The sequence below is a fragment of the Megalobrama amblycephala genome, linkage group LG1 (assembly GCF_018812025.1).
Source record: "Megalobrama amblycephala isolate DHTTF-2021 linkage group LG1, ASM1881202v1, whole genome shotgun sequence".
Classification (NCBI taxonomy): domain Eukaryota; kingdom Metazoa; phylum Chordata; class Actinopteri; order Cypriniformes; family Xenocyprididae; genus Megalobrama; species Megalobrama amblycephala.
The window spans coordinates 71,805,139-71,829,404 of record NC_063044.1 but is presented as its reverse complement, the minus strand read 5'-3'; the positions used below and the strand labels follow the sequence as shown (position 1 = coordinate 71,829,404).

Sequence of the window (24,266 nt, the reverse complement as noted above, 5' to 3'; positions counted from 1 at the left end):
GACTGCTGTTTTATCCTGTCTAGAGGAGGTTAAATCCTGGTTATCTCAAAAATGTATATCCTTAAATGAAGAGAAAACTGAAGTAATTGTTTTTGGCCCTTCAGAACATATGAAAGCATTTAATTTTGACCTGGGATCCCTATCGGCTTTTAGGTCTTCACAGGTACGTAATCTGGGTGTTATTTTAGATGACTCATTAAAATTTGATAAACAAATATCCACTGTGATTGGGTACAGTTTTCATCAGCTCCGTATACTTGCAAAAATTAAACATTTCCTCACTGTTAAGACCCTAGAGATGGCGGTGCATGCTTTTATTACGTCATATCTCGATTACTGTAACTCATTATACTGTGGCATTTCTAAAGCTCAAATTGCCCGTCTTCAACTGGTCCAAATGCTGCCTCTAGATTTCTTCTAGAAAAAAGAAAAAAAGGGATCACGCCACTCCGCTTTTTAAGGCCCTTCATTGGTTGCCTGCTCAATTTAGAATACATTTTAAAATCGTATTATTTGTTTTTAAATCTTTACACAATCAAGCACCGGCTACCTATCTGAATTGCTGCATCAGTACATCCCCTCGAGAAGCCTAAGATCTGGTGAACAGAACCTTCTCTTAATCCCTCACTCCAGACTTAAGTGTAGAGGTGCCCGTGCCTTCTCAGTAATCGGTCCTCTCCTCTGGAATGACTTGCCAGTGGAGATTCGAATAGCCCCTAGTCTGACCATTTTTAAGTCTCTTCTAAAAACCCATCTGTTTTCATTGGCCTATTAGGTTTTAAATTCCTGCCTATTATATTTTCTATTTTTTGGTGAATTTTATTTATTTATTTATTTTATTCTGGTTCTTAGTTTTGTGTACTCTTATTACTCTTATGATGCTGTTTCTCTTGTGAAGCACTTTGGTCAGCCTTGTGGCTGTTTTAAATGTGCTATATAAATAAAGTAAACTTGAAACTTGAACTTTAACTCTCCACCATCCCTCATTTCCAGCTCAGATCTTCTGCAGTCAGACTCACTGTTTTGGACGATGTCCTGCATCTTCTTCCAGACTCTGAACGGCAGGTTGCCCAAGTAACGTGGCACATGAATCAAAGCTCCAGAAGCCATCTGTGGATCTGGCTGTGAGCTCTGGACTCTGGAAGAACATTCAGGAGTCAGAACTGCAGTGGCTTTGGATCAGAACCAGAGAGACCAGAGACAGGAGCAGATCACTCACCTTTCCACTGAGACTGGAAACTCCTGCAGAACAAACACACCATTTATCATCAAGAACTCAATCAATGAACCAATGATCAACCAATGATCTGAAATCAGACCTTCAGAAAGCAGACGTCATTGGCTTTCATCATCTCCTCCATGTCTTTGATTGTGTGTGAAAGAGCTGAGATGTGTCTGTTCATCTCCTCCAGCTTCTCCTTCATCATCTGCTTCTTCTGCTCCTCTTCCTCCCTCAGAGCAGTGATTGTAGCTTCTTCTTCATCTCTGAGAAACTGATGAAGCTTCTCAAACTGCTGTTTAATCTGGCGCTCTGTGTGCTCAGCTTGAGACTGAAATCAGATCACATTCACTTCAATTATCTCAATCAACACACATCAACACTTCACATCATTAATATCAGAGATACCCTCAGATACCGACATATAACGGATCCAGAAGCAGATTGATGCTCGTCATTTACAGAAATAATAAACTGGAATCCATTATATTAAATATATCAGATCATAACTGTATATAGTGATCCTACAGCTGTAATGAAAATGACTGATTCTGTTTCCTCACCTTGATGTGTTGAACTGTTTCCTCAAACTCTCCTTTCATTTCTTCATTGTGTTGAAGTTTCTCTTGTAAGGACTCCAGTGCTGTATTGAGCTCCTCCTAGAATTGAACAACAACACATAAAACACCAGATTACAGTTAAGAGAAGAAAAGACAGTGATATGATCATATAATGCTGTGAAAAAGTATTTGCTTCATCCTGATCTGTTTTTGTGAACATCTCAAACTAAACTGATTCAGCAATTAAAATCTACTATAAAACAAAGGCAACCTGAGTGAACACAAAGTACAGTTTGTAAATGACAATGTTATTTATTGAAGTAAAGTTATCCAATACCAACTGGATCTGTGTGAAAATGTATTTGGGTAATGCATATAACTTTCCATAACAAGTTAAGTAACACAATTAGTTACTTTCATAGGAAGCAGGAACATCACTAGAGGGACAGAAGGTGGTGATGTTTCTAGGGGCCTCCCTCCAAATTATCTCTTTACATGTGAAACAAGAGTCATTTGTCTTACCTTATATGATGAAACCACTTCACTGATGGGTCTGAATTTATGATTGTCATGTTTCTGTGAATCTCTGCACACTAAACACACAGGCTGTTTGTCCTCCAGACAGAAGAGTTTGAGTTTCTCACTGTGTAAACTGCAGATCTCCTCAGATCCTGATGAACGCCTCTCATTTCTCTCCTTCAGAAACGACTCACACAAGTTCTTTAATGCCAGATTAACTGGAGGTTTATCTCTTGAGGATTTTCTCCTGCAGACAGGACACTCCTGAGTTTTCTTGGTTCTCCAGAACTGTTGAAGACACTCTTTACAGAAACTGTGACTACATGACAGAAGAACAGGATCCTTGAAGATTTCATGACATACAGGACAAATATAATCATCTTCAGCTGCTGAAGCCATTTTCACTGTTTGATCTGTTTAGAAACAAATGTCTCAAAAATCCTTCTGTAAAGTTTTCTCTTCGTTCTCCACTGATCGCTGATTCTTTATTGATTTTGTCGAGAAAGTCAGTAAGACAGAAAAGAGAAATAATGAGTCTGACTTTTCCTAAACAAAGTGTTTTCAAAATGAACTTACATTGAAACATACAAATATTATGCTGTAAACCCTTTAGATAAAACACAAAAGAACAATAAAAATTATTTATTTCTCTTTATTTGTCTCAGAGTTTCTCAGGGTCTGTCATGGTCAAATGTTTGTCAGAATGATTTCTTCTCATGCTGAAGTTCGGTAATAAACTCTCGTCTGTTTATCGAGCTGATTGTCAGTGTTTGAGAACCGAACAGATTAACAGATTAAAGTCCTCCATAAACAGGAGAAACGGAGATGTGACAAAAGTTAGTGGTCTCTCTTTATGTAGTATTTCTGGTTAACTGTGATAAATACTCACTTCATTAAAGACATTTCTGAACAAATAGTATTTCAATCTACATTCAGCCACATCACTGTTTCTCAGACAACATCACCAGAATAATTATGTTTGTATGTGTGATCATGCAGCTACTGCCCTTATGGATTATTAAAGAAATTAAAGATCCATCTTTAATCGTTGAAACATTCTACAGAAGCACCTTGTTGTATTATTATTAAGATAGATGTCATGTGTGCATGTGTGATTGAGTCGCTGTAGATGATCAGTGATCGCAGAGCTTTCAGTGAGGGCGGGGCTGCAGCACGAGCGGAAATAACGCATCGTGACGTCATCGTCCACACAAACTGACGAAAACACGAGCAGAAATAACGCGTCGTGACGTCATCATCCGCACAAACTGACGAAAACACGAGCGGAAATAACGCATCATGACGTCATCATCTGTCTTAAACCCCGGGAAACAGTGTGAAATGATGACAAACAGCCCAGGATGAAGGGTTTTACAGTCAGTTTAGTGTAACCTTTCACAATATCATCCAGCAATCCTCATCCATAATGGATTATACAGCATCTGCTTTCAGACTGTTGTTTTTTAACCTCACTAAAGACAGCAAAGCTGTGACAGGATTAATTTATTTAATTAAAGAATATTACACACGTTTTATTTTTTATTAAATGTATGTTTTAAATACATGTTTTTGTCTTCTCAATATTCTAATTTCAAGCAAACTAGTGAACAATAATGAGATGGTTATTTAAAGGTTGGTTAGTTAGTACAGCTGGTTAAACTGGACTCTTACCTGATCTGTTCTCCGTGTCTCACCAACGCCTTGAAGATTTCGAAACTGAAACTGACGAGCACGAATAAAGCGCGCGCGCGCGCCCCCGTATGGACTCGATGTCCTGACAGGCTGGAGCTCGTGCATCCTCCACAAACACAATCATTTACCATGACGATGATTAATTAACACACTGACCCACGGCCGCTCCTACTGAATAAAATACTCTGCAGTGAGTCTGCGCAGAGCCGGTGTTCTGAAATATTCCGTGGTGACACTGGGCGGAGCTCACATGAATATTCACGAGTTTACTGTTTTGTGTTAAAATATTTGTGCATGCTCCTTGGCTTACATTAAAGGTAATTAGCCTATGTTTCAGCGTTGAACGAAGTGAAGCGTATATTCTAACTGTTACTGATGCACAATAGTTTATATGTGTGTTAGCCATGTTTAATATGAACACAGCCAATGATTTGTCAGAGGTGTCCTTAGGATATTAAATGATCCAATAGCATTTAATTAGCCTATTTTTGTTGTTTCTGTTTTACATTGAGAGTCTTTAACGCATATTGTTTTAAATGTTTGCCGAAATGTATGGCAGCACAATTATTATTCTACACTAATAAATTTGGTCTTTTAAAGTCACTGTCGTACATTAAGTCACGTTAAGAGTTTTCTTTATGGGAGGAAAATGCTTAATGTGAAATCTTATTGTGGGCTCATCTGCTTTTCTGTACAAAATATGCTTTATTAGCAGTTGTTTACTAAGTTCGGTTTGTTAACACTGTCTTATTAAATTAAGCTTTTTCCACGTAAAGCATTCTAGAACGTCATATGAACATTTGTAAATAAAACCACCATTAGTAACTTTTAGTTTTTGATGAGAAGTATGCATTAATTCATGCATATCAAAAACATAAACATAACAGAAACCTAACATTCTCATTGTGTTTTAATAATATCAAATCAGTGGTGTAATCACTAAATTAAGTTATATCACATGACACAGTGTAACCTAAAAAAACTATTGAGCATACATTAACATTTATTAAAAAGAATCTTAACTTCAAGTTACATATACAGTTCGAAAAATGTTTTAACCTGCAATATGGACAATATTTACTGTGAGTTTTTCAAGTCGCATGAATCAAATACAGTTTTAGTGAGAATTAAAATATGAAACGGTAATACCAACCATCAGGTATTTTATCTTGGCTTATCAAACTGGTAATCATTTTGTCCTTACCATCTTGAGGCCCCCTAATGGGCTCCGGCCCCCTGGTGGAGAACCACTGAACTACAGCATGAATGCTTGTATATACATTTTAGCCACAAATGCAAATTAGACTTTTGTGAAACAGTGACACATGAGTAAGCCTTTATTTTAAAACTGCACATTCAATGTTACAGATGTGCTGAATGTTTTGAACTAAATGAGTTTATCCAGCTTGCCCTTCCATGTTTCATGTTGCTGCAGAGGAGGTGAATTCTGAACAACTATTCTGCTTCAATGTATATCTTTTGACTGATTTATAATCAAGTTATTAACCAACATTAAATTATTTGAATGACTTCTTCAACGTATGTTAAAGCATTTATTTTCCTTTTCATCTTCAAGCACTAGAGAATAATGATGAATATTGTCTGTACTTCTCACCAGAACTAGAACATGTTATCAGTGTGTTTTGAGAATCCTTCCTGTTTATAGTTGGAGCCTGAACCAACGTCAAACTTAAAGTAGTTGTGTATCAGTGTATGTGCGTTTGTTTTCTGTGTAGGTCCTTTAGTGGTAATGATGGACAACTGGCTTTCTCTAGAGACCTGCAGACACCTGTTCATGACTTAACAGATCTCCCTGTGCCTAAATCTAGGGTCTGAGCATCAGAATCGTGATGGATGGAGATATGCTTCTGTCTATCAGTCTGTGTGGAAGATTACTAATTTTGTCTTATTTTAAATCAGATTCATTAACCTGAAGTAATGATGTAGTTAGTTGACTCTGTTAGAGTATAATTGTTGTGGAAATGTGAATGTATATAGAGTGGCCTACGAACTCCTTGGGCTTCTGCTGATGAAACTGCAAACTATTCTTCAGTAAAATTTCTTCGATTGATTGCACTTCTGACTCCTGGTCTTTCATTCATCATATCTGGTCTCAGGTCCTGAACTGTTTATGCCCAACAATTCAATATCCCCAACAATATGTGATGAATCCATAGAAGGTATTTGGAAATATGAGTGTATCTTGTACGGTATTCTCCATTCGACTCATTGTAATAAGACACAATTCCCTGTGCAACATCTCCACAAACAAGTGCACCTCCAGAATCTCCCTGTGGATGATATCATTGATTACTGTATATCCAGCATGCACTAACAATACACCATAGATAAGAATTTGTAAGCAGTGCCACTTGATCTACCTCTGCTGTGCCAGTTGTTCCCTCGCTGCATAGAGTGTCATTTGTCACACAGTTTTTAGAATCTATCAGAGTAACGTTTGCTTCTTTGAGGACACGTGATGGAGACCCATGTCCGTATTCCTCCAAGCCCCAACCCATGACCATGCAATCCTTCAGGATTTCTCCATTCTCAGTTTTTGGCAAGGTGATAGTATTCACAGTTTCGTTCAAAGTTGCTGGAGTTTTAAGCTGAAAGGGAATGTGTAAAAGTCCTGCATTTCTTCCAAACTTTTTCTGAATTTTAAAGAATGCATTCAGTACAAGTGATTAGATTCAGCCAAATTATATTCTGTAAACATCTACTTATTTTTTCAAGACGTGATTCTAATTAAATGATTTTATAAACGTTATATATTACCTTTAGAAGCATGATGTCATAACCTGGAGTGTTCCTATAGAATTCTGGATGTGGAATTGGATGTACCGCTACACTGTCCGGTAAAAGTTTGGTGTCATTGACGCCCAAATACACCACAAGATGACTAAAGATGACCAAAAAAAAGGCCAGATTTACAAAAATATATATTTACAATTTAAAGACATACTGCCACTTTGGATATCAAAAGTCACTTTTTTGTTGATTTTGTTTTCATACAATTGTGGATTTTGAGGCACGTTGTAAACCCTTTCTAATTAAATTCCAGAATATGATAGTTAATTTCACCTACCGTCCGCAGTGGGCAGCTGTCATCACAAAATCCTCTTTTATCAAAAAACCACCACATACTCGTTCAGATACAGGGTCACGAATGTAGACCATGTAGGGCCGACTGTGTGGAACGGAGACATTACCGCCAACGATGGAGAAACCTGAAAAAAGATCAGAGTCTATGAAGCAATTCAACAGCATATTCTGAGAAACAACCTTCTGTAGTTACTGAAGCAGATTAGATGTGGTCACCTGGAGCGCAGAAACGTAACAGCAGCAGACCAGTCATAAGCCAAAGGACGCTCATTGTAGACAGCTCAGTCACACTCAGTACGCACCACACAAATGTTGTCTCCTGCTTTTATACAGATTCAAGGGACCCACACCCGGAAGTTCATGTAGAAGCTGCAGCTTGCTCTGCATCCAGATCAGTTTCACTGATGTAAAAGCATTTACGTTAGAGACTGTTATAGGAAGAGCTGATCACAGGTCAGTGATTATCATCAGCTTCCGCTGTTTTACACTTTGGTGATAATATCAGAAAGTGCACTAGAGACAGTATTTATAGTTGTGAGAATTTTAGCATCTGTAATTTGAGCAACTTTTGGTACCTTGTTTACCATACTTTATCAGGTACAAATTCTACAAACCCCTTTGACCCCAGAAAAGCCTTCATTTATTGTGGTATGGATTCAGCATATATATATATATATATATATATATATAAATTTAGAAATTCTAGTTTCTGTTGGCATGGTGATGTGAATCTGTCCAGCGGTTTCCCGGACAGGGTTTAAATGAATCTAGAATAGTTAATCATGGCTTTAAAAATGGTTTCACAGATTATGTACAGATTACTAACACCTGGACTAAGCCCAGATGATGCCCTTCCTCCAGGGCATCATCTTATTATACTCTGAACTAGACTGTCACAGACACATGACAGACACCGGAGTACTGATCACCGCCACCTGCACTTCATTATCACTCTTATCAACACCACCATAAAGAGCACTCACACGCAGCACTCTATGTCGTTTTGCTATACTTACATGTATGCTTACCTCAAGGACTCCCCGCTCTCTACTTACCTGTCTCCTGTGCATCCCAATCTCCCAGTGTGTTCTGCGTCTCAGTGTGAGTGTTAGTAACATAGACTAAGTCTAGCACTATTTAAATCCACGACATAGAAATCAGATTTCTGTTAATCTTCTTCTTCTAGGACTAGGTGTAATCTCTGTCCGGGAACATCCCCTGAATGTTCTTGGTGTTTCCTTGCTGCTCAAGACATTTCACGACTAATTCAAGTGTCTTCATCTTTTGTGGTGGTATAGACTCTTTAGCATTGAAGCATTTATCCTCTTTGTACAGAGTCCTTGCAGAGGTTGTGCAGGTTTGATCTGGTGTGAGATTGTCAAGAGTAGTCAGTAGCTGACAATCAAAATCTCCACCTTGAGCAAAATCTTGACTTGGATGTTATCCTTGTCTTTTTAGGTGCAGAAACACTTGTCCAGAGAGTTGTGACATCCACTTAGACAGCTGTTGTCCTGTTTCCCAGAAGTACAGCTCATTGGGTTTTTGTAATGCACTAAATCACAAATATCTATATACACACAAAGTATATATGTATAAAATGTCTGAGTGTGTTTCTTGACTTCATAAATGTTCACTATGCTGTTTCGCATTGCTTTCAGTCCTAATCAGTATCATCGAATTGCATCATCTACTCACACAAGAGGATGTCAAGTTTATTCTGCAGATCACCAGATAAAGTCTCCACATGTAGTGAAAATGTGTGAGAATGTGGTTTTTTTCCTACATTATTAGTCATAAAATAAATCATCTGCATCTGTCCTAGAACAAAACTTCATGAGTGATGAGACAGGCCAGTCTGAAAAGACAAAACAGCTCCATTAAAGTACTTTTGCACTATATTGCTTTTTGAAGACATGATAGTTTTTTGTGAAGAAAAAAAGGGCAATTTATGCTATTATTCATTGACAATTACTTGGATGTCACTCTGTTCCTCACACAAAGTTATCATGTGGTTTCCGAAATATGAATGTAACTGCAAAAGTAGAATCAACAACTTTTTTTTTTTTTTGTAAATATTGCATTTGATGGAGAACATATTCCTTTTGTTTTCCCCAGAAGAATCATTTTAAATGACATAATGGTGAGTAAATGATGACAGAAAATAATCTACCAAGGAAATTAGTCCTCTGAAATGAGTTGAATATGGCAACGATAATATAAGAAGCCATGCAGTTAATTTGACCTTGTTTTCTTGAATGCTTTTGAACTTGGACTTAAATGATTAGTTTACCCCAAAATGAAAATTCTCACTAGGTTGTGTAACCAGAAAATACGATTTTTTAATTTTTTAAAGGTTTCTCACGGATACCTGTGATACATTATCAGCCCACAGGGCACACAGGGACAATATTTAATGGTTTTTACAGTTTATTACTTTTCTCTTATTCACGATCTGTCTCTCTCTCTTCCTCTCAGAGCGATAAGACATCTATCACAAACTGCGCAACTGTGCATGATCTGATGTCTTTAATAATGGTGCTGTAAACAGAACCTGCTTCATCTGTTTTTTTTTCAAACAGGTACACCAGGGTCCAAAATGAACAGTTGCAAGTGCCAAATGCACAGAAAATTGGCTTTTGTGAGTTAATTGCAGTAGAAGAAACTCCTGACGAGCGTTCGCCAAAATGAAGCTTTTCTAGAACAGACAGATCAGATCAGTGACATGTTAGAGAGGAGAGGTATAAATTAAGCTGAACATTTGGATGTTCTACTCTTCTCAATTTGATTTGCAAAACATATGGTGTCTGCTTGCATCAAAGAAGGTCCTCATTTTAAAAATGAACCCAATAATGACCAAAATTACATATTGCAAAATAATTCACAATCATATAATCCCAAAGCCTATTGAATTACTCAAAGGCCTCCACTGCAAGCACCAACCTCTGCAAAGAGAAGCACACACTCAACTAGAGGAACGTGAAATCACTAAAAAAACATCTCTTCATCTTCCCACAGATGTTGTCTTTCTAGTAGGTGTCGGTTGATTAGAAGCACTGAGCTCGGAGAGAGATGAGATAAGAGACAAACTGCCAAATCTTCAAGCATTGCACTTATGTTTCAGCTTACATGGAGATGAAACACACTTATCTCACAACCACAAGATAAAAGATCAAAGTTCAGAGGCAGCATGCATCTCACATTCATTCCTCCAACAGATATACAGCAGCCCAAAATTGGCTATTTTTTTAGTTTACCTTTGTAATTTGTCTAGTTTGTGAAGCCATAATGAGACTGAGTTGCATGAGCCAGACTATGGAGAAAAACTGTGGAGATTTACTGTAGGGTTTATTTGAATTACTTATCTATTGACCAGACAGACTGTGGGCATGAGCTTGTTACTGGAGGCATGAGAATCAAGTTTTTATATTTGCTATTTCCTACACTAGTTTTTTTAAATATAATTTAAACATATATTTGAACACTTTCTAAGCTGCAAAATTAAAATAAAAATGTATTAGAGAAATTTGTATATATGTTTACTAAAATTTTAGCAACTTTTTTAGAACTTCCGCAATAATACAAACCAGCTGGAAAACTTCCTGTGAAATGTCACTTGTTGGTGTGTCGGTATCTTCAATGTCCTGAGGTAGCTTTAACAGCATCAATAGTGTAATACTTAGTTTATAATCAGAATATAGTCACTTAAATAGTCAGGCTTAGCGTTAATTTAGTTATTCAAATTCAAGACATTAAAAAGACGCGTCCCTCATTGTTTGTCCTCAGTGACATTCAATCTTTTTTCACACTTGTAAAAAAAAAAAAAGTGTCAACACACTGTAATTTAAGGATTTATTTATGGAGTTAATATCGTGCCATAATTAAACAAACAAATCCTGCATTTCACAAACAAACACGATCTGCTTTGCAAAGGAAAACTCGACTCGCAAACAAACAGAAAGTGATGTGCAAATACAAAGGTCAGTTTGAGCGAAAACAATATATGTATTGTGTTTTACAAATATAAATAAATGTGCCTACATCATATTTCACAAATAAATACAAACCACCCTACAAATGGCATGTAACCTTTGAACAAACACCAAATCTAGTGCATATAAACACACACCTGTCTGTTGAGCAACTTCCTCTTCCAAAACAGCAGATGGCGCTTTGCTATGGGTAAATTTACACTAGTCTCCCAAGAGAAGCCCAGAAACATGTTCACCGCTTATTTTCGTCAGCTGTAAACTGTTTGTAAACTTATTATGTATATGTGATTATTTTGTTTTGTATATATAACTATATATGTCTTGAAATGTGTTTTGATGCATGTTTCTGTCTTCTATTTCCCGCTTTGAGATGCAACTTTTAAAGGCTCTATAAAACTAGTTTATTATTATTATTATTATTATTATTATTATAAATGCATGTTTCAGGGCTTCTCTCAGGAGACTAGTGTAAATTGACCCATAGCAAAGCGCCATCTGCTGTTTTGGAAGAGGAAGTTGCTCAGCTGCATTTGTGAGAAAATCTGCCTGCATGTTTCTGTCTCAAAGCCATTTCAAATCCTTTTAAAGTCGTCCAATGAAACCAGAAATAAGTGGAGGGACATTGCAAGTGTCACAAAGGTTGCAGCATGTAAAAGAGAAGCAAATAAGACTGTTGGAGGTACCAGTTCTGCTCATCTTCTGACTGCAAGGAAGGGAAAGCTTTGGCACTGGAAGGGATCTATGGAGGCACAGACCCATGTGCTTTACCCAGCAATGTGCCTCTTAAAATATTTGGTCTTTTGTAAATATGTGCTTTTCTAAGAAAAACCTAAGCAATTGTTAAATGAAGCATTTTAAAATGCTATTAAATGATTAAATGCTTGAATAACGTGACTAAAATCTGTTGATTATGAAGCATATTTATGAACTGAAATAGAAACTTTATTTTTCAGATTTTACAGTATGGTTTATCATCGAGGTCTGTTTTCTCCTCTGCTACTTTGCATCTCTGGATCTGATGTCATAAACCACAAAAGAAACAGCAGCCACGCCCACCAGAGCAGTGATGACCAATCGGATCACAGGTTCAGTAAATCCGCAACAGTAGTTTTCTGAAGGAAAAAATGAGGACTTATACTGGAAAATATACTAAAGACAAACGCTAATATCAACACTGACATACCTGGACATGGTTGACAGAGTTGACTGATGTCCAGATGTTTGGTCTGGTTGCTGATGGGATTCTTCAGCACACAGCTGTAGGTGTTTTTATCCTGATTCTCCACCTCCAGATGTAGCGAGACGCTGCTTCTGAGATCAGACACACTTATGCTGGACAATAAACTGTTTCCTTTGTACCAGGAGAGAGCCACATGGTTCACATTCACAGCTGAACACACCAGTGAACAGTTCGATGATGATGATGATGATGATGAAGAACACTGTGAGGAGTCTCTGGTGATGGCAGGAACAGGCAGACGGGCTGCAGAATAAACAGACATAATCAATTGTAAAATACAGGCTAAACACTAATTTAAATAATGACTCAAATCATTAGGTTTCATTTGACACCAAATTCAGAGGCTGCGTCCTTCGAAGGCCACATTTGGAGGTCACTGTGGCACAATGAAGTCTGGGAAATGAAGGATACAACAGATGAATCCTTTGTGGCCTCGCCTATCTCACAATTCATTGCACGTCAGTGATGACAGGGTTTATTTTGAGAGAAATTTCCAGATTACACCCTAGACAGCAGTGTGTCGGTGTCAGTAGTGTTGGCCCAGATCCGGCCCACATCTGGTACGTGTGGAATCAGTGGCAGATGTCACATTTGCTAGGCCACAAGAACAGTACTCTATAGGCTAGACCACCCATTTAATCTGCCTTTGTGGCCTATGATGGATGCAGCCTTTGAATTGGGACACATCTTATATGTTCTAAATAATCTAAAAAGGACAAAATTATTGACAAACGTAAATAATTTCCATATTTCATGACCAGCAGGTGGTGCTGTCTGTGGTTTTCTAACTCCTCAGATGTAGTGTCCTCTGCATTACTCCTGGAGAGGTTTTGAAACGGTAGGTTTTTCAGAAAATTAAAAAAGTTTTGAAAACCAGTGTATGCATATGACTCAGCATGAGCATGAGGAGAATTACGTTTCTTGAACCGAAACATCTGACAGACGTTTCAGTTCTAGAAATTGTTATATATAGCAATACTAACAGGTACAGTGGGTGAACATCCAGAGACCAATGCTATAAAAATGAACAATTTGTTGCATATCAACTTCATGTTTCATTATAGTGATTTTGTTCCAATAAAAGAGTTTGAAATTAACCAGTCACTCACAATAGACGGTAAGATTGAATTTCCTGACTTGGTCTCCTGCCCCTCCCTTGACGTTTACTTCATAAGGTCCAGAGTCTGTGGTTCTGCTGTTGTTGATGGTCAGAGATCCAGTCTGATTGTCCAGCTTCAGTCTGTCTGTGAATATCCCATCAGGACCATCAAATAATGAGATCTGACCGGCATCTATGAGAGCTATGAGAGCACCTTGATCTCCAAACGTCCACAGTATCTTATTTCTCAGTAGTTCAGCAGCACCAGGCTTTAGAAGGACTGAATCTCCCTCCATCGCTGACACTGACTTCACTGCATCTACATCACCAAACACTCCTGCAAAACAAACAAAAAAAAAATTGAACAAAAATACATAGACAATCTACAACATTTTAAACAGTAGATTAAATAGAGATGAAAGTTGCTTATATAGAATAATATATGTTAACATAAGTATATAAATTACATAAATTTCCTTGCAATATCTATTACAATGTTTAGGCCACAATATAGATGCTTACCAACGGGACTCCACGAACAACAGAGCAAAGCAAACAGGCGAAGCATTTTCCTCAAAGGTTTGCTGATGTTTCCAGCACCTAAAAGCCTATCAGTTGTCATGAATCTCCTGAAAACTCCTCAAATCCCACAAGTTTTGTAATTAAATGAGAACAAAAGTAGTATGAAGTGATGTTTGTGAAAGCTGACAGTCAGAATAATCTCCCACGATCGCACCACCTTTTGTTTGTGTCGAGTTAAACCCATAAAACCACACAGCACGACTTTTATTGGTGTCGTTTCCCTTTTTAGAGTTAGTTGTAATAGGAAATGACAAAACACATGCTTTATAAGATATGAGAACAACTGAAGAGTGTGCACATAAAAAAATAAATTGTATATTATAGTATTTACTACACTTTGTAAAAAGATCGACTGCTAAAGCATGCTGTATAGCTATTAACTATGGTCATCTGATAATAACTACTTTAGATTTTACTAAAGTAAAATGTGTACTTTTCTATACTATACTTTACTAGAGTATTGGGTAAAGTAATTTTTTATATTACTATAGTAGATTTACCTCAACAACTATAAAATTACTACAACAAATTCATTCAAGTTACTGTAGTAACCTTACCATAGTATGGTTCAAAAACCATAGAGAAATTTTGCTACCTTTTCTATGGTACTATACATTACTATAGTATTTTAAGACAGTTTACTGTAGTATATGTAGTGGGAAATGATCGTAATGAGAACACTATAAATACAGCTGACTAAGCCACCCTGTTAACCAGGGAAATATTAATACTTATGAATTAACCGCATTCAAAGGGCACACAGGAGCGTGGTGTCGAAAGGAAGGCCAGAGATGTAGATACCAAAAGTACAACAACTTTATTATTTTGACAATCAAGCAAAAAAGACTGTAGGACTGGGTTAAAATATACAAACATGGAAGACACTAGAAAACATGAGGAGGAGACGAGGCTTGCTAGTGGAGGTCAGCTAGTTTAATGAACGCTAGGCTCCTTTATCACAATCTGACCACAACAAACAAACACACACACACACACACACACACACACACACACACACGAGGGCCAACTAGTGGCCTGCCTGAAGCCTCACTAGTCTCCAAATAAACAGAACAAAAATAGTATTGATAATTATAACACAAAAAAATACAACAGACCAAATGTAGACAGTTCGGTATTAAACCAGAAAAAAATGCTATGAGCTTCAAAAACTAATATCAAATGGAGATGGATGTTCACACCACTTTCATAAAAACAAATACAAGCAAAAGAAATGCAGACTAAACAGCAAATTTAAACAAAGCAAAAGAAATATAGATAAAGCAAAGATGAACTGAAAGTAGGTTAAGCAATGTGAAAAACAACAACAAAATCAAAACAAATCAAATACAAACTAAAGAGTGAATTTGACCAGAGTAATATAGACAAATTAAACAAGCACACTAATATACAGAAAGCAAATACAAACCAAACTTAAAGAACAAATATATGACCATTCCAGAATTGAGTGAACATTTCACATAGAGAAAGAATACAGAAAGTAGGAATTAAACTTTTTTATTTTCATAAAACAAACTTTAAATTTTAATATTTTGAATGTTTTCTGATCTTAAATTTGTAAGGTTAAAGTTGATCAGAAGCTGATTAGCATAAAAATGGTGTTACATTTATTTCTACATATTACCCATTTTACCTATTACGGAGTTGACAGATTTTTATGCATTTTCAGAATTAATATTTATAGAGTGGCCGCGATCGGCTCCGCGGAGGCTTTAAGGAGCCGTGCCGCATCAGTGATATCGGACTCGTGCATACAGGACATCTTGTATTCCCAGCTCTTCCCAAACTACATTTAAAGCGGCCCAGTACCAGAGCGACTGCGCAGGTGTAACCGTATGCTTCTGTGATCTGTGTTGTGTTGAAAATGAGTGAAGAACGTACAGGAGATCGCCGGATTGGCTCTGCATAGAGAATGTATTTTTATAGACAGGCCTTCACGGCAGCCTCAGCTCACACATCAGTAACACTGCCAACAAAAATAACATTCCCAAGTATACCAATCCACATAAATGAAACATGTATGTTAAATATATATATATGATCTTACATCTGTGAATAACTAACAAAATAAATAAAAACTACTTAAACATTGTGTATTTCTGTGTGTGAATTATTTTCAATCAATGCTAACAACTGATCTGTAACATGGAACACAGCATACCTGTTTCGTTCGGGAGAAAGACGGAAAAGACAATACGGCAGGTATGGCTGTCTGGGCTGAACCACTTTGTTGTAAAAGGAGGGGGGGGTGGTAAAAGGAGGCTCCTTACAGACACTTTTAATGTATTTTAAACACTGGTTTAAACATTTGTAGAATAGTATTGAATGCATATTAACAGGAAAATCTTGTGAAATAAAACAATTTTAACCTCGTTACACTGGCGCAGTGCGGGATTTCGGCGATGGGCGCGGTCCAGAAATCTCAAAGTCCCAAAACAGATCCAAGTAGACAGCGAGACGCTTCTTCAACACAGACACAATCGTCCTTATTTAACTCATTTTCACAACAACATGAAGAACGCGTTTTCTATGTTTGTGTGTTTCTTCTTCGTAAAGGGTAAGTGTTTGAATTCAGATTTTCTTTAATGCTTTCGGTTTCACTTTGTCCCTGACAGGTGTGCTGTCTTCACTTAGTACCCTACATGACAAGCCTTTGCATTTGATTTACGCATTATCTTTATGAGTGATGATATGCTCATTTAAAATATCCTCGGTTAATCACCGCAGTAAAGATAGTTTGCGGTTTGATATTCAGATTTCTTTTGGCTATAAATACGCAGTGCGCTGTCATAGACATGCAAATAATACCGAATATCGTTCTCCATGATTTCTGAATTAAGGTGACGCTGTCCTTTGGGCCGAAATCAGTTTTTTTTTTTCGTAGCGACTCTTAATTTTATAATGGCTATAGCTCCAAATGTTGGACACTTAGAGGAATGAAACTGGTGTCATCTTCACCAGCTTGATCTGTGAATTTTTTCACAGCAAAGCTCTTGTCCGTAAATCCCTTGGTAAGTCCGCCAGTAAGGAATGTGAAAGAAAGGCGTTCTTCATGTTTAACGTCTATTACCAATGAACACGCAGACTGCTGGAATAAAATAACATTGTTTTAGGTCGAGCTCGATTTGTGAAAACTTTCACAATAGCATTTTATCTCGTGGTCGTGTTTCTCTTTGCTCTGCCCCCCGTTTTTTGTATAATATGGTTTTACGTTTGCTGTTTCAATGAATAACCCTTTCCAATCCAGTAGGTAAATGACCTTATATATATAGTTCAGTACAGGTTCAGTACAGGTGAGCTGACCCTTCCCATGGTCAGTAACATCACTATTCTAATCTGTGACAAAGTGATGTAAATGACCCAGGGAAGGGTCAGCTGACCAAAACTGACCTTTGAAAGTTTTCACAGATCAAAATAGTGATATTAGTGACCTTATATATATATATATATATATATATATATATATAGGCTATATATATAAGGATAAGCTCCTGTCATTAATACGCTGTGGTCTAGTCATCAACAGAAAGTAACGGATTGAGAGGGGAGAAGAATGGATTTTGGCATGACATTTCTTGCGTGTGCGTGAGACCGTGAGATTGATGCTGAAAGCGTGAGTGTCACGCCAGATGCGTGAGAGTTGGCAACCCTGTAAACATCATAAAGACATCTTCTAAATGTTTAGGAAACATGTTATAGACATATTGCAGATGAGCAAACACTCTAAAAATACGTCTCTGAGATGTATGTGTGCTATCATGGATCCCATTTCAGGAAAATTAGGATGTAGCTCGTTGTCTGCTGTGACTGATTTTAAACGTTTATCTCGTGAATTGTTGATCTGGTAAATTAAATTCTTCCAAATTTACTGAATTCAGCAAGTTTTCCTGGTTAGCAAACAGAGCTCCTCTCTCTACTATACAAACAGGGATGCGTTTCTCAAAAGTTCAAACATAGTTAAACGATTCTGTGTTTCCCGAAACCGTAGTTCAAACGAACATCAGCAAACAGCATCGCAGATGCTTTCATTGCAGCGCTCAACCTGTTGTACTGGTTAGATCACAGTTTCTTGATAGTAAAACATGTGGACACATGCTGTGAGGCTCAGTGCAGTACAATCTATACATTCCATCCCATTTACAGTATATCATATTGGACACATTACTGTTTGTGAATTCTTTTTGAAAGAAGTCTCTTATGCTCATCAAGCCTGCATTATTTGATTAAAAAATACAGTAAAAACAGTAATATTGTGAAATATTATTACAATTTAAAAAAAACGTTTTCTATTTTAATATACTTTAAAATATAATTTATTTCTGTGGTGCAAATCTGAATTTTTAGCATCATTACTCCAGTCTTCAATTTGACATAATCCTTCAGAAATCATTCTAATATGCTGATTTATTATCAATTTCAGAAACAGTTGTGCTGCTTAATATTTTATTGGAACCTGTATTGCTTTTTTCAGGATTTAACGATGAATTGTAACATAGGGAGTCCACTGGAGGCGAGCGTAGGTAGAACCAAAGTGCAGTTTAATAACAATATTCCAAAGTACAAACGTGAACAAAAACAGAGACGTGACTTGACATGAACACTCATCCTGACACTCACCATAAGCAGGTTACATTCAACAAAGAGGGCTATTTATACAAGGAGACTAATGACAAACAAGGAACACCTGTGAACAGTGAAGACAAAGGACCAATGACAGGACAGAACTGAAATCACATGACAATGACAACCAATGAGGACAATGACACATGAGACAGGGGAAGCACATGACAAGAACACAAGAGGGCAATGGGAAGCACATGGCAAACAAGGAAAACAAACAAAGCAATGGAAAAGCATAACTATAACATAAACCATGAAATGTGAACATGAAACAACACAATAAGACATGACATGAATAAAGTTTAAAAGAACAAAATCTATTCAAAATAGAAATATTTTCTGACAATATAGGCCTTTATTATAACTTTATCAATTTAACACATTCTTTCTGAATAAAAGTGTTAAATTCCTTTCAAAACAAGACATTATAAAAATTATTCCGCTGAATTAAAAGAAGACATTTTGAAGAACGCTGGTATCCAAACGTTGGCCATTGACTTCAATAGTAGGGGAAAAAAATACTATGGCAAACATTGGTTACCAGCATTCTTCAAAATATCAAAATATCAGAACAAATAAGCTCATACAGATTTGGAACAACATAAAAGTTAAGTAAATGATGAGAGAACTTTCATTGTTGGGTGAACTATCCCTTTTTTTTTTTTTCTGGCAATTGTTTATTTTTGATAAAAGGTACAGCATATGGTCAATATATAAATGTAACATGTTTCTGAATATGAAATGAATAAATAAGAATAAATATAATTTAATATGAATATAAATATGTTTTACTAAAGTAAAATGTGTACTATTCTATAATATAGTTGTAGAAAACCTACTAGTGTCACAGTTCCTTTCTGTTCTGGACTCTATATCCCATGATCCTCCCTGCTCCACACCTGCACTCACTTCCAGGTCTCACCACAACACACACACACAGGATCAAGCATGAATAGACAGAGTCCCACCACCGCACATGAGGGCCAACTAGCGGCTTGCCTGAAGCCTCACTAGTCTCCAAATAAACAAAACAAAAATAGTACTGTTAATAATAACACGAAAAATACAACAGACCAAATGTAGACAGTTAGGTATTAAACCAGAAAAAAAAAAAAAAAAAAGACTTTTGTCTTTTCATCCATTAATTCAACTTTGAGCCTAATAAGATAGTGACTTTATATTTTTGGAGTATAAATAAATACATTTAACCAAAACGGTGTACATTTTCTCTAAACATAGCTTTAAAAATCAACGAAATCGTTTAACATTTCATGAAGTAACACTACTTTTTATGCTAATCAGCTTCTGATCAACATGTTAACAATAAAACACATCAGTGTTTCTGCCAGACTAGTATTTTAGATTAACTTTAAAATATGTTTAAATTTTTATTTGTACACATTAGAGTAAATCAGGCTTGTGTTTTCAGTTATTTGAGGTTTTGTTCTGCTGTGCGGCTGTCAAAAATAAACTTTAGTGAAGAAAACATGAACTTTAGTGAAACTTTAGCGCTGCAGCTGGTGTAAACACAAGCAGTGACTAGAGTGGCCGCGATTGCGCAGGCGCAATGCGGGATTTCGGCGATGGGCGCGGTCCAGAAATCTCAAAACACATCCCAGTAGACAGCGAGACGCTTCTTCAACACAGACACAATCGTCCTTATTTAACTCAGTTTCACAACAACATGAAGAGCGCGTTTTCTATGTTTGTGTGTTTCTTCGTCATAGAGGGTAAGTGTTTAAATTCTGATTTTCTTTAATGCTTTCGGTTTCACTTTGTCCCTGACAGGTGTGCTTAGTAGTTTTACATGACAAGCCTTTGCATTTGAAGTACGCATTACCTTCATTATTGATGATATGCTCATTTAAAATATACAGGAGAATTTTAAAGAAACTATCCTCCAAACACAATGTTCTGCTTTAAAGGAAAATAGTTTAGTAAAGTTGGCAACAGATTCACAGATTCGAATTTCCGGGATCAGTAACTCGTGAGCTAAAAGTTGTTACTACACAAATAACACCACTTTATAATACAGTTTTTCTCAGTCGCTTTGGTGCATTTCTCACATCACTATTTACATTTGCACAACAGTTAGTTCAACCTCCACAACATTTAGTCATTTGTGCACATCATAGTAGCAGTTTCTCATTCCTTTGAACAAATTGCAAATGCTTTTGGACATGCATCAATCGCTTTCATACAACTCTCTGCTGTTTTATAACATTATCATTTGCTTATGTCATGTCAGTCAAAATTAACTATACTTGTGAATGCTGAATAGTCATTCCATATAAAACTAATAATCCTCATTTCATTGCTTGAGTCATTACATACAAAAATGTTGAACTAGTTGTCAAAATCTGTCAAGCAAATTTTACACATTTTTTTAAAATCTTTTTTTCCTGAAAATGTCTCCTAAATTGAACAATTTCTCTCAAGTGAATCTCAACTTTCACTGATGAGAAGGGGTGTGTGAAGCATTAGTTGCAACCAATGATAAGCCACTTCTCTACAATCACTGTCAGAGCTGAATCCCATAAACCCCCATTTTACAAGCATATACGAACCAAGCAGGACATAGTGTGTACCATTTCTACAATACTGTGACACAGAAGTGGAAGGTCAGCCTCGTGGAAGAGGGGTAAGGGTGCGGGGAGGAAGGGGAAGGGGACAAAACAGGGGAAGAGGAAGAAGAGGCCAATAGGCAGATCCCTGATGAAATCAGGGCTACAATTGTGGATCATGTTGTCAATCACGGCCTCACAATGGCTGAGGCCGGTCGAAGGGTGCAGCCAAATGTTGGGAGAACCACTGTAAATTCAATTATTCAAACATTTCGTCGGGAGAACAGATGTGTATAAATGGACAGTAATTCAGCACTAAACAATCTGCACTGCACTACTGTCATCGTGTCATACATGAAGCTTGCAGTGGGACAAGAACTTGTCACTGTACATTTTACATTTAGACGTACAGCTTTACTGCATCACACATTTAGTGTATTGTAGCGTACAGTAGTGTTACAGTAAAGATTTGCCATATGTACTGCAATATTGTTTACAGTTGTGCACAGCTCTACCCAAAGGGAGTTTATGTTTGTTGCAAATAAGGGTGTATTTTTTCTTTTGCACAATGCTGTGAACAAATTAGAATTGCAAAGAGCATGTGCAGTAAAAATGTGAAACATACATATTCAGTGTCTTGTACTCAGTTACCTCACTAAATACAGTAATGTGTAACTTTACTGTATTTTTCAAATGGCTGTGCAAATAGTATATAGTGCTGTCTTGAGCATTTTCAGGTAGTGTCACCAAGATCTGACTTTTTTACATTGGAAAACATTGACAGAGTAAACTGTCATAATGAAAACATGACAAAGCCATTTGACTATCTTGTTCATAAACAATGGTGTCAGGACTTTTCATCTTGATGACACTGACACTTTCATTGACACGAATACTTGCTTTTGAGGAATGACCTATCCATTTTGAGCAAGTGACACGCTTTTGCAGGTTATCAACTAGGTTTTGCAGTTTGTACTAATTGTTTTGAGAACTGCATTAACTGTTGTGCAAATGTAAATAGTGATGTGAGAAATGCACCAAAGCGACTGAGAAAAACTGTAACATGCAACGAGCTACAATCTAATTTCATAACGAGCCTTCCTCTGCAATGTACGAGCGGCTGAGAGAGGAGTCCGGAGGAACCGTCTGCAAAGTGCAAACCCCGAAAAAACGTTACAAAAAAAATAGTGCCACTATATTCAGTTTACACATCAGGTCTCCTACTTGTTATGCTATATCATTTAGTTTGAACATAATTTGTATGAGTTTTTATTATGAAAATCATTCAGTAACATAACTGTAACGCATTCACCAAATTCAGTTCACACATCCTGATGGTTATACTACAACACTTAAAACATGTGTATTTAAAAATTAAATAAATAAAAAAATTACATATAAATTATGTAAAAACACCTTTTTTTCAAAGTAAGTTTTGTAGTATAACCAGCTGGACAGCGATGTTGTGTGGACTGGATTTGATGGCATTACACTGCATAACAGTGAAGATATTGAATATTTTTCATAATAAACACTAACAAAAATATGCAAGAACCAATAGGAGACCATTGTTGTGTAAACTGAATTTGGTGACACTACAGTGTGTAACATTAATGTTGACTATTTTTCCAGGAGCACTTCTACATCTGTCTATTAAAAATCACGGTAACACTTTAGAATACTGATCCTTCATTAATGAATAACTACACAGGAACAAATGAGTAATGCATTATTAACACTATAGTAACTACTATTAACTAACAAGTAACTCTGATGAATGAATTAGTAAGTAATAGTGCTCAGTTAAAGGTGGTAGTTCACTATTAACTAATCAGTAACTACTGTTTTTTCATTCCTCCCAGAGAACTACTAAGAACTACTATATACAGGTTCATAATTAACGTGAATAATGAATAATGTATAATTAATTTTAAAGTAAAGGCCTTGGTAACCCACTAGTAATGACTTAAGTATTACCAAATACTTAAGAAGGAATTACTGATTATTTGGATCAGTATTCTGGGGTATTTTGAGCTGAAACTTCACAGACACATTCAGGGGACACCTTAGACTTATATTACATCTTGTAAAAACATAATCTAGGGCACCTTTAACATTTTTTTTTCTGCCAATTGTTTATTTTTAATAAAAGGTAAAGCATATGGTGAATGAATAAATGTAACATGTTTCCGTTTGTTCTGCAGGTGTGTTTGATGTTGATCCAGATGAAGTGAAGACCGTGATCGAGGGAGATTCTCTTAATCTACAGACTGATTTTATTGAAACGCAGAAAGATGGTCTAACAGAGTGGAAATTTAATGATAATAGCATAGCAACAATCAACAGAGCAACTGGAAAAGTTGAATATAGTGATGTGAAGTTGATGACGATGTTTAGTGACAAAATTAATCTGGATCAAACTGGATTTCTCACCATCTGGAATATCAGAATCCAACACTCTGGTGTATATAAAGTAGAGAGTATCAGCAGTGTAGGGATCAAATCCAAGACATTCAAAGTTATTGTGAAAGGTGAGTAAATCTGAGAATATGCAAGCTGAATTATTCAACAGTTATGGGATTGTGATATTATTTTTTCAGAATCTCCACTCAAGTCTGTTGAAGATAAAGATGAAATAAAGGCATTGTTAGCCACAAAGGGAAACTCTGAGACCCTACACACTGATACTGACCTACAGAAACATGATCTGATACTGTGGAGATTTGGAGCTGAAGGATCTCTCATCGCTAAAGGTGATGCAGATAACAATCGGACCTTGTACTATGATGGCGACGATGGGAGATTCAGAGACAGACTGAAGATGGACAGCAGGACTGGATCTCTGACCATCAGTGACATTGAAACTGAACATGCTGGAGAATTTAGACTAAAGATCATCAGTGACAGAAGGATTTTGTTAAAAAGATTCACTGTTACTGTCTCTGGTGAGTTGATGTATTCCTTCAGCGCAACTATAAAACACTAGCGGCTACTAATACTTTAGATATTCAGTTAGATAATTCAGGTTCCCTTTCGAAAGGGAACTCGCTCTGCTTTTG

The 24,266-nt window shown here is 36.7% G+C and overlaps 4 protein-coding genes across 6 annotated transcripts in view; 1 reads left to right on the top strand and 3 right to left on the bottom strand.

Moving 5' to 3' along the window:
• Nucleotides 1-2,710, bottom strand: LOC125247435 (E3 ubiquitin-protein ligase TRIM35-like). Of its 2 annotated transcripts, XM_048158732.1 has the most exons (5): nt 2,302-2,710; nt 1,783-1,878; nt 1,320-1,550; nt 1,220-1,242; nt 8-1,138 (listed from the first exon to the last, which is right to left on the bottom strand). In XM_048158732.1, the coding sequence occupies exons 1-5, from the start codon at nt 2,695-2,697 to the stop codon at nt 907-909; spliced, it is 978 nt and encodes a 325-aa protein (XP_048014689.1). In that variant the 5' UTR covers nt 2,698-2,710; the 3' UTR covers nt 8-906. The 2 variants fall into 2 exon arrangements, with proteins under 2 accessions (XP_048014697.1, XP_048014689.1); XM_048158740.1 differs by lacking the exon at nt 1,783-1,878 and having other exon boundaries at nt 1-1,138.
• Nucleotides 2,711-4,935: 2,225 nt separating this feature from the next.
• On the bottom strand, nt 4,936-7,663 carry LOC125247885 (chymase-like). Its single transcript, XM_048159430.1, has 5 exons — nt 7,312-7,663; nt 7,079-7,220; nt 6,769-6,892; nt 6,372-6,599; nt 4,936-6,281 (listed from the first exon to the last, which is right to left on the bottom strand). Exons 1-5 carry the CDS (start codon nt 7,364-7,366, stop codon nt 6,120-6,122), a joined length of 711 nt encoding a protein of 236 aa, XP_048015387.1. The 5' UTR covers nt 7,367-7,663; the 3' UTR covers nt 4,936-6,119.
• Nucleotides 7,664-11,097: 3,434 nt separating this feature from the next.
• On the bottom strand, nt 11,098-14,238 carry LOC125247638 (SLAM family member 9-like). Its single transcript, XM_048159050.1, has 4 exons — nt 13,946-14,238; nt 13,434-13,760; nt 12,268-12,567; nt 11,098-12,196 (listed from the first exon to the last, which is right to left on the bottom strand). The coding sequence occupies exons 1-4, from the start codon at nt 14,043-14,045 to the stop codon at nt 12,081-12,083; spliced, it is 843 nt and encodes a 280-aa protein (XP_048015007.1). The 5' UTR covers nt 14,046-14,238; the 3' UTR covers nt 11,098-12,080.
• A 2,216-nt stretch (nt 14,239-16,454) lies between these two features.
• The window catches only part of LOC125246742, a 28,321-nt gene continuing 20,509 nt past the window's right edge, over nt 16,455-24,266 (top strand). The window contains exons 1-3 of one of the 2 annotated variants that reach the window (XM_048157746.1): nt 16,455-16,580; nt 23,412-23,738; nt 23,808-24,152. In XM_048157746.1, the coding sequence (XP_048013703.1) occupies nt 16,535-16,580; nt 23,412-23,738; nt 23,808-24,152 (718 nt within the window). In that variant the 5' untranslated portion in view covers nt 16,455-16,534. Of the gene's footprint in view, nt 16,581-19,874; nt 20,374-23,411; nt 23,739-23,807; nt 24,153-24,266 lie in introns of those variants that run through there. The other variant, XM_048157740.1, reaches the window with a different exon arrangement.